Source organism: Corythoichthys intestinalis, chromosome 16 (genome assembly GCF_030265065.1).
Source record: "Corythoichthys intestinalis isolate RoL2023-P3 chromosome 16, ASM3026506v1, whole genome shotgun sequence".
NCBI classification, from domain to species: Eukaryota; Metazoa; Chordata; class Actinopteri; order Syngnathiformes; family Syngnathidae; genus Corythoichthys; species Corythoichthys intestinalis.
Genome location: NC_080410.1, coordinates 43,694,986 through 43,711,734, shown reverse-complemented (window position 1 = coordinate 43,711,734; position 16,749 = coordinate 43,694,986). Strand labels below are relative to the sequence as shown.

Below are 16,749 nucleotides of genomic sequence, written 5' to 3'. Positions count from 1 at the left end.
AAGCAGCTCATCAAGTGTGGTTACAGATGTCATCATTAATTTTCAAGTGGGGTCAGCTCGTCAAGACTTCTAATAGCTTTAATCTTCATATCTTGCATCTTGATAAGAATCCTGCGATCCGAGACCAAGGTGTTGGCTATTTTCCCAGCTTTCTTGAGACGCGCTTTTCCTGCAATTTCGGCATTTTGGCGAGTCAAGTTGTCATTCAAAAAAAATCTTCGACCCTTTCAGGTGGCGGCGCTGGTTAAGCAGGGCAGTCTTGGTCTTGTGGTCTGCCAGCTTCATGCACGCCGGTCCTCTCCCCTCAGATAGGAGCAGAAAGCAACGACGGATGTCCAGCGGTTCCATGTTTATTCCATACTCTTTCATCTTAGAAATTGCCAGTTGCACTAGCGTATCACCTGGGCTAGGCTTCGGTTGTAATCCCGAAATGATGAGCTCATTTGCGCGTCGGCACTGGTCGAGATCGTCAGCCAAAATTTCCAGCCTTTTGATGCGAACATCTCTCTCCTAGACCGCCTGCTTGAGTTTCTCGTTTTCTGCGCGCATTAACTGGAGCTCTCTGACGACTTCTTGATTCTGGTTTTGAATCAAGCCCGTCAAGGAGACCTCCAATTTCTGTATGGAGGATTTAATTTCATCCAAGTCTCCAGATTTCAAATTCTTTGGAGCCATACTGGGAGTCGAGCTTGCTGGCCCTGAGCGCTTATCGGTTGAGATAAATTGCTCTTGGGAGCGCGGAGGAGTGTGTCTGTACACAGCTTGAGCTGAATCAAGAATGATTTTTAGCTTAGAATCATTAATTGATGTTTGTTAATTAATTAATTGATTGTTAATAATATTTTGTTTGAAAAAAAAAATCTTAAAAATGTATTTACTCGCATATTTTAAAGTTTTAAACAAACCACGTCACAATGAAAAAATTGGTGTCTGTAAAAAAAGTCACGGATATCTCCCTCATAACTATCACTTAATTGTATTTTTTCGTCGCTGTCGTATTTTCCCCAATATTTTAGATGATAAATAATCAATCCAAACAAAGAAAAATTGAAAAAATAAAAGATTTAAAAGGGTAAATACATAAAAATGAATAGAGATGCCGATCGATCGGGTCCGATCAGGTCATTTTCAAAGTATCGGAATCGGCAAAAAAATATCGGCCATGCCTTTTTTTAATATACTGTATATATATTTTTTAATTAAATCGTTTTCTAACTGTATTTAACGTTACAGACATAATATGTTACACTCATCCAGAGTCTTTAGTTTAGGCTTAAGGTAGGGTTATCATATATATCCCGATAACGGCGGTAATTAATTTAAAAAAAAAAATGCATCACGTTAAAATGTTTAACGCAATATATGCATGCGCTGCACGACCCACTCACGCATTGTCGCGCTCAATCTGTAGTGGTGTTGTTTTTTATAGAGAGATATAAGGCAGCGTAAAATTAGTAGAGTGAATTTTGGCAGCCTTTGGAGCCTTTTTATTAATTGGCTAAAGCCTTACAATCCATCTCCCTACGATTAGAAATATCATGGGAAGCAATGTGGAGAAGCAAGGTAGGAATTGATGTTTCTCTTAACACCTTATGTTATTTCCCAAAGCAGAGAAGATATATCAATTGGTAGCACTACGCACAGTCATGGTTCCACTTCCCATCATGCATTTGGGCATGTCTACAGTATCATTTACTGAAAGCTCAACAAATACACTAGATGGCAATATTTAGTCACAATATACAAAGTCACAAGTCTTTCTATCCGTGGATCCCTCTCACAGAAAGAATGTTAATAATGTAAATGCCATCTTGAGGATTTATTGTCATCATAAACAAATGCAGTACTTATGTACTGTATGTTGAATGTATATATTCGTCCGAGTTTTATTCCTTTTTTTCTTAATGCATTGCCAAAATGTATATGATCGGAAAAAATTATCGGGAATGATTGGAATTGAATCGGGAGCAAAAAAAAGCAATCGGATTAGGAAATATCGGGATCAGCAGATACTCAAACTAAAACGATCGGGATCAGATCGGGAGCAAAAAAACATGATCGGAACAACCCTAAAAATGAAAATCTCAATTACACCTTCACGTCTGCGATTTCTGCATCGCGACCCTTGTTATATTACCATGTTTCCCCCATAAAATCCCCCAAAAATCCAGCTGTGGCCATTCACATCTGTGTCTTGACACTCGATGATACATGCTATATGGAGTTTTTGGATCGGAACAAGGTAAGTACGCAATAATATCTCGTTAAAATCGTGGCGTCTTTCATTTTGCTCTCGCATGCTTTCACCTCCAGATAGGGTTTCGCTGTTTAAAATGTTTTTATTTTTTTTAAATGCCCTCGTGTTCAAAAATTTTCTTCCCCCAGAAAATTGACATTTTAAGCTTTCCAATGATGTATCACACGTGCAAATCGAACAATTTTGAAATTTGGAAAAATTGGGGGTCTCAGAGCGGCAGTGGCGCCTCCAAAAAATTTTCATAGGGGTGGCCAGATGGGGCCACTTACAATCTTGGGGGGGGCCAAGACTAAAAGCCATAATTTCGGGTTTTCATTATATTATTGCAGTAAAAAGGTCAGGGGAAAACTATCAGAAAGACTTAAGGACACGACTACTGATATACTTCGGTGTATTGTGCAATATTCGATGTTACTAATGATTTAATGTGCATAGTCCATAACTGTCCAGTCAACATTTTGAGTTCCACAGCAATTCTGTTTTATTGTGTTACGTATATAATAGGCATAAGGTGTACATTTAACTAGGGCTGTCAAACGATTAAAATTTTTAATCGAGTTAATCACAGCTTAAAAATTAATGAATCGTAATTAATCGCAATTCAAATCCATCTCTAAAATATGCCATATTTTTCTGTAAATTATTGTTGGAATGGGAAGATAAGACACGACGGATATATACATTCAACATACTGTACATAAGTACTGTATTTGTTTATTATAACAATAAATCCACAAGATGGCATTAACATTAATAACAGTCTTTCTGTAAAAGGGATCCACGGATAGAAAGACTTGTAATTTTTAAAGGATAAATGGGAGTTTGTATATTGTGACTAAATATTGCCATCTAGTGTAATTGTTGAGCTTTCAGTAAATGATACTGTAGCGTCTTAACTGTTCTGCCCAAATGCATGATGGGAAGTGGTGCAACCATGACTGTGTGTGGTGGCTGCAAATGCTATATCTTCTCTGCGTTGGGTACACTACAGAGTGTTAAGAAAAAGATTAACTCCTGTCATTCTTCCCCACGTCGCTTCCCACAATATTTACAGTTGCTGTGGGAGAGATGACAAAGCTTTTGCCAGTTAAAAGCACGGCCCCAATGAATGCTTGTATCTACTCCACCCACTTGACTCTGCCTTTTATCTCTGTATATAAGCAAAACGGCGCCATTGTAGGCTGTTTGCGACAATGCGTGAATGAGTCGTACCGCGAATGCGTTAATTGCGATAAATATTTTCATGTGATTAATTTTAAAAAATTAATTACCGCCCGTTAACGCGATAAATTTGACAGCCCTACATTTAACAAAACAAAATAAATGCATTCATTTGGGATGAAATGCATACCTGATGCTACAACCATCTAACGATATACTGGCAAGCGGGGTGGCCAGTGGGGTGGCCAACCAATTTATGTTGGCGCCACTGCAGAGCGGAACTTTGATTCACCTGAGTGTTTTCCGCCATATCCTTTTTAGAACTCTCAATGCAAAGGAAATCAATCAAAAACACAGCCGCGTGCCAATCTGCTCACTTGTAGGTAGTAGTAGCTCGACTCTGTTTGAAGTCCTCCCAGGAGGCGTACTCGAAGAGCATGTCGGTTCGGTAGGGGGTCCAGGGCATGACGTAGAGGCGGTCCCCGGATTGGAGCGGGTCCTTGCACCACGCGCCCGCCTGGTGCTCGGCCTCCTGCAAAGAGCTGGGTGCCTGCACGCGCAGCAGCGTCCCCGGGCACACAAAGACTGCAAGGGGAAGAAACGGACACAGAGTGACGCTTTTGTCTTCAATATAAGCTACGGTGGGGATGGTGAGGGGAGCGGGAAAAGGCGAATGGGAGGTAAAAGCAAAAAAAGATCGGGGTCGATAAAAGTTAGTCGGGAATTTAAAATAAGGACACAAAGGATAGGATGATAATGGGCAGCAGCAGAGTGAGATGAGATGCATTATCAGCTCATTTGTAGGACATCGGCGTCGTGCTCGTCGGGATTTGATAAATGGGGAGCGCGCCGCCTGACGCCCGCTTCCCGCCTTGGTGTACTCTCTAATCGCATTCATCTCGGCCTACTTATTTTTTTTATTTGATTGCGCTATTTTACCTCAAACGCCTGCAAAAACAGTCAACCTGGAGCTCGTTTTATTAGAACCCAATTTGGCCGTCGGCCAGGAGCGAGGACACGCGTTTGCGTCGAGCGCTGCCAAAAAGTTGGGAAGGTCGCCCAAATACATGATCTGGATGGCACCGCAGCTTTTGGAAGTGCCAAAAAAGTGGCACGCTATCTAAAAAGGGGTACAGGAGTAGTCCACTTGTGTCCTTTGAGGGGAAACCTGCACTCAGCCCCCCTCATATGATGAATTAGCAGACTCCGAGGTAGCCATTTGTACTGTTTCCAGGAACAAAAGGGTAGGAAAAGGTGTTATCCGGACGTTACGCCGCGCATAATTAAGTTAAGTCGTGGTAACCTCCGCCCGCAGAAACCTACAGAAAGAGAGTTTAATTCATTTGCTTTAGTTTGTCTGTTTGTTTTCAAGGTATCTAAAGAACAAACTTGACAGATATGTTTGTAATATTGAAACAGATACGGCCGCAACTATCGATTAATTTAGTAGCCTTTCCACATTTTGTTACGGTTTGTCGTAATGTCGCAAGATTATCGAAATTCACGCAAAGCCGCGTGTACGTGCAAAATTTGGTCGGTTTTCGTGCACGTTCAGGCCTCCAAATATAAACTGTACTATAAATCGATAAAAATTTCGTTTCGATCCAAAATACCCGATTTCCTGTGAGATTTGGGATTTGGGTGCAAGAGACTTTTTGAAGCTGTTTGGCATAAGGTATTGACTTATGGAGGTAGATTGGTGTCTTTATTATTCAATCAAAAAAAAAAGTTGCTTCAATCAAATAAAAAAATGCTTCAATCAAAATATATATTTTCAATCGAAGAAAACGTCTCTTCAATCAAAAAAATGTGTTTGAATGCAAAAATAAATTTGAAACTCAAAAAAATATATTTGAAAACTATTTTTCTTTGATTGAAATTTTTTTTTTTTTTATTTAAGTCAAGTTTTTTTTTTGATTGAAACACCATTTTTGATTGAAGTCATGTAATCTTGCGTTGGGACCACATTTTGGCTAGGACATTTGTGTCTTTATTATTCAATCAAAAATTAAGTTGCTTCAAACAAAAAATATATATTTTCAAAAGAAAAATCACTTCAATCAAACATTTTAAAAATATTCAATTGTAGAAAAAAAGGTTTGAATGTGAAAAAATATTTGAGACTCAGAAATTCGCATTTGAACACTATTTTTCATTCAAACTGTTTTCTTTGATTGAAGCAATCCTTTTTGTGTTTGAACCATATAAGGGGTAGGACATTTGTGTCAAAATCATTCAATCGCAATAAAAGTTGCTTTAATCAAAAAATTATTTTTAATCAAAGAAAAAAATCATTTGCAAAAATATATATTTTTTGAAAATATTTTTTTAAATTTGAAATATATATATTTTTATTGAAGTGTCACTTTTTTTGAAAAGCAAAAAGTTTTAAACTCTTTTTTTTTCAAAGTGGAAAAAGTTTTGAACACACTTTTTTTTTTGAAGTGGGAAAAGTTTTGAAGGCACTTTTTTTCGATTGAATCATTTTGACACAAAGATTCAACTTCAACGCTAGTTCCGGTGTGTTTGAGTGGCAGTTGATTGGGCCAATGGCATAAAAGTATGAAGCAAGAATAATGGCCATTGGCCACCAGGTCTCCATCCAGCCATCGGAGTCTCCTGGAGTCCAAGCCGATTATAGGGCACTGGTACGGGGGTGTAACATCGGCATTTCACCGGAGTACCCCAACGGCACGTTGCCCTGTCGCGGCACACTGGTCGGACCCCGATATCACCCCCCAGGCGCGGTGGCCGGCTGTCGAGTGGACGGTCCGCGAATGACACGACACTCATTCAAAGTTGAAGTGATGGGGCTCCAGGCGTGGACGCCGGCGACTCGCCGGTAGTCCACTCTCTTACTGGGCAGGCTAGTGTCGGGCCACTCGCCGACCACTCTTGTACCGGCGCGTCGCGGACACTCCGGTTGGAACCGATTGCCAACCGTCACGTCGGGGCAGCGGGTGAAGTTCGCCGTGTTGAATCACATTAAGCAGCAGGAGACCATACTCCGGTGAAATGCCAATGTTACACCCTCGTACCAGTGCCCTATAATCGGCTTGGACTCCAGGAGACTCCGATGGCTGGATGGAGACCTGGTGGCCAATGGCCATTATTCTTGCTTCATACTTTTATGCCATTGGCCCAATCAGCCGCCATTCAAACACACCGGAACTAGCGTTGAAGTTGAATCTTTGTGTCAAAATGATTCAATCGAAAAAAAGTGCCTTCAAAACTTTTCCCACTTCAAAAAAAAAAGTGTGTTCAAAACTTTTTCCACTTTGAAAAAAAAAAAAGAGTTAAAACTTTTTGCTTTTCAAAAAAGTGATACTTCAATAAAAAATATATATATTTCAAATAAAAAAAATATATTTTAGAAAAATATATATTTTTGCAAATGATTTTTTTCTTTGATTAAAAATAGTTTTTTGATTAAAGCAACTTTTATTGCGATTGAATGATTTTGACACAAATGTCCTACCCCTAATATGGCTTGAACACAAAAAGGATTGCTTCAATCAAAGAAAACGGTTTGAATGAAAAATAAAGTGTTCAAATGCGAATTTCTGAGTCTCAAATATTTTTTCACATTCAAACCTTTTTTTCTACGATTGAATTTTTAAAAATTTTGGATGGAAGTGATTTTTGTTTTGAAAATATTTTTTTTTTGTTTGAAGCGACTTAATTTTTGATTGAATAATAAAGACACAAATGTCCTAGCCAAAATGTGGTCCAAACGCAAAATGACATGATTTCAATCAAAAATGGTGTTTCAATAAAAAAAAAAAACTTGACTTAAATCAAAAAAAAAAAAATTCAATCAAAGAAAAATAGTTTTCAAATATATTTTTTTGAGTTTCAAATTTATTTTTGCATTCAAACACATTTTTTTTTATTGAAGAGATGTTTTCTTTGATTGAAAATATATATTTTGATTGAAGCAACTTTTTATTTGATTGAAGCAACTTTTTTTTGGATTGAATAATAAAGACACAAATCTACCTCCATATTGACTCCCCAAATTTCATTGCTCTATGTTGAAAAAACCTAATAGGAGAGGCCTTTTTTAAAACTCCTTTCTGTCACCACTAGTTGGCGCTGTAGGGTTGATGCAAATGACCCCTACAGGACCCTGCCGAGTTATGACTTCAAAATTTTTGGCGAGACAAACTGCTGACATTCATTTTCACTTTCCTTTTGGACCCTTCTGCTTCAACCAAACCTCAATATTTTTCATCAGGCACCTGAACACATGTCTTAAGGCTCCCTTGATGCAGGTTTGAGGTCAATAGATTTTTTTCCCTTGGAAGAGGAGTCTGTCTTGTAAAAAAAGGCATTTCCTGTTCCCACTCGGAGGCGCTAGGCCTAATGGGTAATATTTCAATGCACTCATGTTAAGGGTGGGATCCCACACGTACATGCCAGGTATGAAAAAGATTGGACATTGTGTCAAGGAGCTAGTAGTCATTTACTGAATTTATCATTTTGCCGAAAAAATGGCCGACTTTGGCACCACGCCCAAGTCAGACCCATGAATGAAAACGCACCACTTTAAAAACTTAAGATCTCATATGTCTCCTGAACAGTCTCACCAATTTTGAAGACGATCCAACTAACTCCCTCGGCGAAAAGGTCTCAAATATTCACCATGTCAATCGATAAAAAATTCACATTCGATCCAAAATAACCGATTTCCTGTTGGGTTTGGAATATGGGTGCCAATGCTGTTTTAGAGCAGTTTTGGACACGGTATAGACTTCCCAAATGTCATCCCTCAACGCTGACAAACCCTAATGTTATCGGCCAATTTTAAAATTTCAAGGGGGCGCCACTGAGCCATTTTGTTGCATTTTTTGCAACGTTGCAAAATATTTAAAATTTATATTTTGCCGCATGTATGTGCAAATTCATTTGCCGAGAAAAAAAAAAAATCCTTTGCAGAACAATAGGGCCTTCGCACGCTTAGTGCTCAGGCCCTAATTAAAATACCTGAGCTGAACCTCGAACGGTATAAAAGAAAAAAAAAATGATCTTAGTACAACAAAAGAACAATTGGCTAACTTACATAGCAAAAGTCCGCTAGCTTAAATGCTTAGTTTTTTTTTTTTTAACAATGCTCTTAACAAATGGTTCAAACACATATTCCCAGAAAAAAACTGCTAAATAGTCCTATAAACCAAATTACGAATGCATTAAAAAAAACATGAGCTCAAAGAAAAACCTAGCTTATGTTGGTCTTAACAGGAAGCAGCTGGATTCAGCCATGTGAAATGAGTTATGTCATATTCCCTGTTGCCACTACAGGGCAGCGTATCCACCCAAAGGTATACTGTAGTATGAAATCCTCACGGTTTCAAAGCCATAAAAATTTCCGTCATACCGTCCCTACGGTATTAGCTATTTAAATTCTCGTTTTCCACCGGTTGTTGCTCAGTGTCAGTGAGTCATCTGTACGACACAAACTTTTTCCAAAATCGAAGAAAACGAAATCGCTGGTATGGGAATACTTCAACTGCAGAAAATCTACAGACGGTCGAGGCTTAGAGGACGAGGGCCAAACAAAATCTAAAACATCTTTGCAAAGGGTGGCTGCCGTGGAAGCAATACCTCCAATATGATTTCGCATATATACAAAATTAATGGTTGGTAAACACTGTCATGAACTTTTTCCCACCAGCTACGAGAGTTAACTCCAGCGTGTTTAGTGTGCCTAGCGGTGGTAAAACGTGGTGTTTTTTCTCTCTGGCAACTGTCTGTGTTGAGAAAGAGAGTGTGTGTATAATGTAAATATGATAGGAGTCATACAAACTGCTTTTTACTCAGAAAGTAGTATCGGGGCCCAAAACAAAGGTTTGTTAATTCATAAGTCATTGTTTTATCTTATAAATTGTTTCTTAAACGTAACACTTGATGGAAAACTAATTCTGAGAGTTTTTTTATCTTTAGTCAATGTGGGGCGATCTACCCAAAGCAGTACAGCAGGAGTCCGTTTCAGTCCCTCGAGGCAAAACCCTCACTGAACTACCTCCCATAATGAATTATTAGACGTCAAGGTGGCCATTTGTTCTTCTTCCAGGAACAAAGGGCTATATATCGTCATGTTGTAAAAGCCAAGTGGCAAGGGAGTAAAAGCAGTACGGTGGGGGGTACCAACCAGGTGTCCAGACATTGTACTCTTAACCTATTCTAGGGACCCAAAACCGAGGCACTAACTTTCACGATACGATGCAGTTGTATTCATATTCATTCAGATGTATAAATATTAGGGCTGTCAAACGTTAAAATTTTTTAATCGAGTTAATCACAGCTTAAAAATTAATTAATCGTAATTAATCGCAATTCAAACCATCTCTAAAATACGCCATATTTTTCGGTAAATTATTGTTGGAATGGAAAGATAAGACACAAGACAGATATATACATTCAACATACTGTACATAAGTACTGTGATTGTTTATTATAACAATAAATCCACAAGATGGCATTAACATTAGAAACATTCTTTCTGTGAAAGGGATCCACGGATAAAAGACTTGTACTTCTTAAAAGATAAATGTTAGTACAATTTGTACTAATTTTATATTAAAACCCTTTTAATGTTTTCGTTTTAATAAAATTTGTAAAATTTTCAATCAAAAAATAAACTAGTAGCTCGCCATTGTTGACGTCGTCGAGTGTGACGTCACATGGGCTCCCTCCCGTTCTTCCACAGTGTCTTTAACTACGTAAGGTAGTGATTGAAATACACCACAAGGTGTCAATGGCGAGTTTTAAATTAACTTAGAAATCAACCCAAATAGTGTGTTTTGTCCCTCGACAGATGCCGGAGTTCCCAGTTTACTGGTCCATCCATTGTAATTCACATCATTTCAGTCCTGGCTTCACCACGTACGAGACCTCCGATAGTTCGTATATTGTGACTAAATATTGCCATCCAGTGTATTTGTTAAACTAAACGAAATATTTGAATACAGTTTGACCAAAGTCAGAGTGGTTTTATGTGTATTTTGCATAGCTATTTTGATTGGGAATGCCAGTTCTCTTTGTACTGTGAGAATAGGGCCTCATTAATACATATTGAAGCACTTTTCTTTTTGTGAACATGATTTTTTTGGAGAGACATTATTTTTGTTGTGCTTTCACTAAATGATACTTATGTTTGTTGTGAAGGACTTGCCGAAGCTTATGCCAATAAACGGCGCGGTCCAATGAACGCCTGTGTCCACTCGTCTTTTGTAATATTCTGATTTAGAATCATCCGAGGCACCCTGAAGTGTTGTTTACCAATGTTGTTTACTCATATGATGCAGGAGTGAGTTAAGAGTTACGGCCTGCCGAGAGCCGTAAGCTGTGTAAATGTTGAAGCTGAATGTGCTAATAAAGAATCAAAGTGCCAGCACGTCGCGTGTGGTATACCTTTGTAAAGAAAAAGCACAAACCGAGACACCTTTCTCTGCCTCTTAGCTCTCAAGTTCGTCATTGTAATCTGTTTGAGGGAATGCATGAGCGGGTCATTTCGCGCACGCGTTAAATGCGTCAAATATTTTAACGTGATTAATTAAAAAACTTAATTACCGCCCGTTAACGCGATAAATTTGACAGCACCAATAAATATTGTCATGATGGCGGATGTGCGCGGCATGGGTGAACAGATTCGCATGACAAAAGGGATCTCACTTGCAACTTTTATTCCTCTTCAGCACAGGCTAGTCACGTACAACGTCACTGATGGTTCTTGTATGAGTTGTGCTGGCTTCTAGCTAAGGCACGGACAGCATTTTAGCGTATCCGGGCAGCGAGCCGTGAAAACCGTGCAACAACAGAAAAACGAACAAGGAGTCTCGCGATGCCAGCCAGTTATATACCGAGGCTGCATTCAATGACCATAAGCGTCTCGTAAAAATCAAAACAATAACAGAAGGGTGCCATAGGCTTATTAACCCCAACTTCGCTATACTGAGAATTAACATATTTTATAAAATATTTAGCCTTGATTACATGTTTCATGCTACCTTTAGCTTTTTTTTCAAATTTACCTACAGTATTCACTTACAAGCAAGTTTTTCATAGAGGTCAACAGTAACAGCTAGCTTCTACTCCAATAAACTCCTGTGATTACACTTAAAGTGCGTACGACAGGAGAAAAAAAGTCTGAAATAGCATGATTATGTGAATTAGAATCATATTTTGAGACGATTCGACTATATACAACAATTTAGCAAAGCGCAGATGACGAGATATTAGTCTTTTAATCTGCCGGTTAGCCACACCTACCATTATAGGGCTCTAGCGTCCCCAACAGGTGGATGACGTCAGCGGAGTCATGATTTCATCTGATTTAATATGCAGCCAATTGAGGGGGAATTATTCACAACCAGGAATATGCGACGAAGAGAGCTGGAAAATGTCATTGTTTCAGTCTCTCTACTCCAATACTTTTACAGGATAGTATACAGGATTTTTATGCAAGTATTTTTCCACAATAGCTAAATAAATGGCTTGAGAAGGACCAGTCAGCCCTAGAGGGTGAATTATTCAGAACGAGGAAAACGTGACGAAGAGAGCCGCAAAATGTCATTGTTTTAGTCCCTCTCCTCCAATATTTTTACAGGATATTCTTTTTATCCAAGTATTTTCCCCCAATAGCTAAATAAATGGCATGGCCATGACAAATAACAGGCTTGTGCTAAATGGAATATGAAATTTAAAAAAAGCATTTTTTCAAGACGACATGGCAAAATTACTCCATAATGGTCAAAACTGTCGACTTCACCTTTACTGTCACACCTCCCGAACGATATTTTATGCCACCTAAATCGGGCTTATGTCATTTCCCTTCCCCGGCTTTGGAGATTGTAAACAAACCAAGAGGCGTGACAACTAGCCGACATGCTAACCCGAACCGAGTGATGTTTCAAAGTCTTCCAAGCGGAAAATCACACATAACTAGCCGGGATCATTTCACATGATGACTGGGTTGTCAATTGTCTGCTACTATGGACAGGAGAGCTCGCCGGGGAAGCAGCTGGACAATGACTGGTGAACAAACCGGCCGACGTTGGAGGAGTGTGTCGCTGCCAAATGGTCAACACGAATATGGCAAAAAAATGCTTTACTACACGGTAAAGTCGTAAACAGTGGAGGAGGGTGGCTGCAGTTGTTGTGCAGCTAGCGTGCAGCTATTGTGTATGAGGAGAGCTTTTTACATGGCTATCCATGATCAAATGTAAGTAGTCCTTTATTTAAAGAAAGTTTGTAGTGTTTACTTTGTAATCGCTGTATTCGCGGCTATTTTTAACACAAAGTTGCAATTTCTGATCGGGTGGAAAATTTGACAGAACACCAGGCACACCAAGAGGGCAAAAGCCGAGTATAGTGCTCGCCCGGCGGGAGGATGTGCGACAAGCTGCCGGTCGACGGCGGAGTGGACAAGGAGCATGTCAGCCACAAAATGCGAGCCACCCCCGTACTAAAATGATCCCAGTATTTGACATAATACAAAACACGATGTTTACTCACTTCCTCGTAAGTCCCATGGTCCCACAGTAGTAGGGCTTGTTTTGACCAATATCCACCGGTGAATGGGAACCTTTTGAAACCCCAAAAACGCCTTTCCCTCATACAGCAAGATTTTTCTGCAGCCGTTTGACTGGCGTGATGCGAAAAATAAACGTATTAATTCGCAAAATTAGCTCAATCATTAGTCCTTCTCATCCAACAGTACGGCTGTATAGTGAAGAGGAATCCTTCCTCCGTACACGTCACAGCGCCCTCTTTCTCAACTCGAGATTGTTGCCGGAAGTCACTCATTTTCGCGGGATTATAAAAACTAAACTAGCCCTGCAAGCAGGACTCAACGGGCCCGAGGGCGAGCGTATCGATTTCTCCAATTTCTTGTCAGGGAACCTATCGATTTCTCCAATTTGTTTTCGGTAATTTTTTTGGGGGGGATGCTAAATACATTTGGCCTACGCTTCGACATAATGTCAAAAAAGCAAGGGTCCTCACCAGCACAGGTGAGGCCCGTGAATGAAAGTCACCATTTTGATATGTGCAAATTCTAGTGAGTTTTCGAGCATGTTGAGAACTTCAAATTGGCCATTTTCATTTGCCCTGAAGAAGCCTTAACCCTAAACCCTAACCCTAATCCCCAAATAAGCCCTACTTTGGTACTCCGCCCAGGTCAGGCCCGTGAATGAAAAGTCACCATTTTGATATGTGCAAATTTTGGTGAATTTTCGAGCATGTTGAGAACTTCAAATTGGCCATTTTCATTTGCCCTGAAGAAGAGACGTGTTAGAGCTGGGATATATTAACTCCATATGTTGGACAGTGCCTTTCCTTTGGCTACCGACTCCAAACTATGTCTTAAGTTGATTTTTCGACATAGGGGTGCCATCGAGATAAATTTAACAAACCTAACCCTTAACCCTAACCCTAATCCCCATATAAGCCCGACTTTGGTACTCCGCCCGTGAATGAAAACTCACTATTTTGATAACTTAACATCTCATATGTCTCATGAAGAGTCTCACCAATTTTGAGGTGGATCCAACTAACTGCCTCGGCGCAATGGTCTCAAACGTGCACCCTGGTTATCGACAAAAAAATGGCATGTTTTTCAATATTCAATCCAAAATACCCAATTTCCTGTTGGGTTTGGAATATGGTTGCAAGAGACTTTTTGAAGCATTTTGGCCCAAGGTATCGACTCCCCAAATTTCATCGCTCTACGTTGTAAAAACCTAAATGGAGAGGCCTTTTTTAAAAATTCCAGGGGGCGCCACTGAGCCATTTTTTGACATTTTTTCACAACGTTGGCAAATTATCGAAATCTTCGCGAATCCGTATGTTTGTGCAAATTTTGGTGAGTTTTTTAGCATGTTTAGTCCTCCAAATTGGCGATTTTCATTTGCCATGAAGAGAGAATAATAATAATCCTTTGCAGAACAGTAGTGCCTTCGCACCATGTTGGTGCTCGGGCCTTAAATATAGCGATCGCTTCCACACACATCCAAGCGGTCCATTTCATTCAGGAGCATAAAATGTGTGTACTATGAAATAAACATGCTTTTTCGTGTCACAGGCACTTTAAGTATCGTAAATATTAAATAAATCATGTAATAAAAATGTTACCATCGATCTTTAAGCTAAGATAATACAGTCTTTGATAGTAAATGACCTATTATGAAATTCTGAATTGACCCACATGCTAATATGTTTTTATAAATGAGGTCGGCACTCGGGGACACTCACGAAAAGTAGTGTCAGAACCCCAAAAACTGCGCAAGAGTTGCCTGCCGTTCAGTTCAGCTTCAAGATGATCTACAAGAAAAGCTGCTGGCTTCCTCACAGAAAATAATTAGAAAGCCACTAGTGAAGAAAACAGCTGAGGACCCCCTAGGCCTCCAATACACAAACACGGAGACATCTCCTTGTGCCAGTATAGTAATGTGGCTCTCTGGCTTGGGGTAGCAGACACCTGCTGGTCACCTCGTGATTGAATGCGTCTCTGAACTAATTGGACACTGCGGGGGCCATTTGGACACGCGGTGCACGGTGCATGACATCCAAGCGCCACATGTGGCGTGTGCGGCACACGGGTTTTATGTACACTCGCGCCGCCACGCAAAATTCTGTCACACATGATGGATCAGTCCGAGTTGAAAACGTGTTGAATATTACATGAGGTCCGACGCGGGAAGAGAATGCTAAGGTTTTACGGGAGGAAAAAAAGATAGTTGTGTCATTTTGACTGTACTGCTGGATTTCCAATTCAATATGTTACTGAGTCGCCTGATTTGCCAGGCTTGGTTTGGAGACAAATTTCATTTCATTCTGCGACATTGAGAGTAGCCAAGTTTGTATTAAAGTTTGTATTAAAAGAAAAAGAATAACCTTTGAATTCACTTTAAATGATTTTGAGGAAAACGTATTTCTCCCTTTTGAACTCGTTAGCAGGCACTGACGATCCTGTAGAACTGAAATTCCATGACATGACAACGAATTCCCTGCCAGCACCCCGAGTTCAAATGAATTCCGACATCAATCGCCGTCAATGGCAGCCAATACATTCAGAGGGCGGTTTGGAAAGATAATTTTTACAGTGATATTTCATCCGATTTCATCATAAAATCACGCAACCCCAATGCAAAATGTCTTGCTATGTGATTTTTGTCTGCTTTATTAATAGAAAATAAAAATTAAAGGTGCTAAGAAATGATGACTGTTATGTACTTCCTCAACCTAAGTACATTTAAGGCCGAAACTTGAGTGGAACAACATTTCTTTATTCAGGGTGCTTCTCATCACATGTGCACACGACTCATCACTTATGTTCCTTTTTACCGTAATACCACGACAACAGGGGGAACACAACTATGGCAAGAGCAGTGTAACATAAATATGTTTTCCTTGTCAAAAAATGAACATAACAAAACCAATTTTATTTGTAGAAAACAAATTTGCGACTCGAATCTGGCTTTTTTATTCCATTTCATAGATATTACACCCAAAATATTTAAACTAGGGATGCCCCGATCCAGGTTTTTGCACTTCCGATCCGATACCGATATTGTTTTGCACTTCCGATCAGATATCGATACAGGCCGATACCGATACCGGCCTATCTGAGCATGTGTTAAAGTTTAAAGTTATTTAGCCTCCTTACTTAGTTGTCAGACTCATGTTGAAAAGAGTTTTAGTACTCTTGATAACAACTAGCCAGCTGAATTAGGTGAGTTTGAATAACACACAACGGTTGGTAACAAGAAACTGACCTGTTTATTCAGTGACAAACACAAAACAATATATATAAATAACAAACAGAAATGCCATCGTCAGTTAGTAAAACGTGCAAATAATATTGTAAACTGTCTTAAAAAAGCAAAACACAGAAACAACCTCAGTGGAAAATCCCGCAACCAACCCCCCCCACCCCCGCCAAGCTATTCGATGCTTTTAATGTTTCGTGCATTAGTTACAATAATTGTATAAAAAGCCTCTCAGGTTTAAATAAACAACTATTTCAGTATCAAATTAACATTTTAAAACAGTAAATAAAATACTCAAGTCCCTATCCTGTATCAGCAGCTTTAAACTACATTCAATTCATTTAATTTTGCGAATCAACTGTTAAAGTTGTTAAAATTGCTCCCCTTATTCCATAATTTCCCTTCTGTCTACTTTTGACATGTGGAAGTTTTAAAACTGTTTTGAAGATAAATTCAAGTCAAGATTTTGCCGATTTTGGAGTATTTTAGATAAAAAGTTAATTAGGTTCGCTTGGAAGGTTCACAACAGCCTACTAGGGGAGTCTCCTGCTTTAAGATGGC

General features: G+C 39.4%; 1 protein-coding gene across 9 annotated transcripts in view; it reads right to left on the bottom strand.

The window, feature by feature from the left end:
* Positions 1-16,749, bottom strand: part of LOC130932163 (adhesion G protein-coupled receptor L1-like) — a 510,564-nt gene that overhangs the window by 112,482 nt on the left and 381,333 nt on the right. For all 9 annotated transcript variants that reach the window (XM_057861607.1, XM_057861610.1, XM_057861613.1 and 6 more), the window contains one exon: positions 3,796-4,003. In XM_057861607.1, the coding sequence (XP_057717590.1) occupies positions 3,796-4,003 (208 nt within the window). The remainder of the gene's footprint in view (positions 1-3,795; positions 4,004-16,749) is intronic.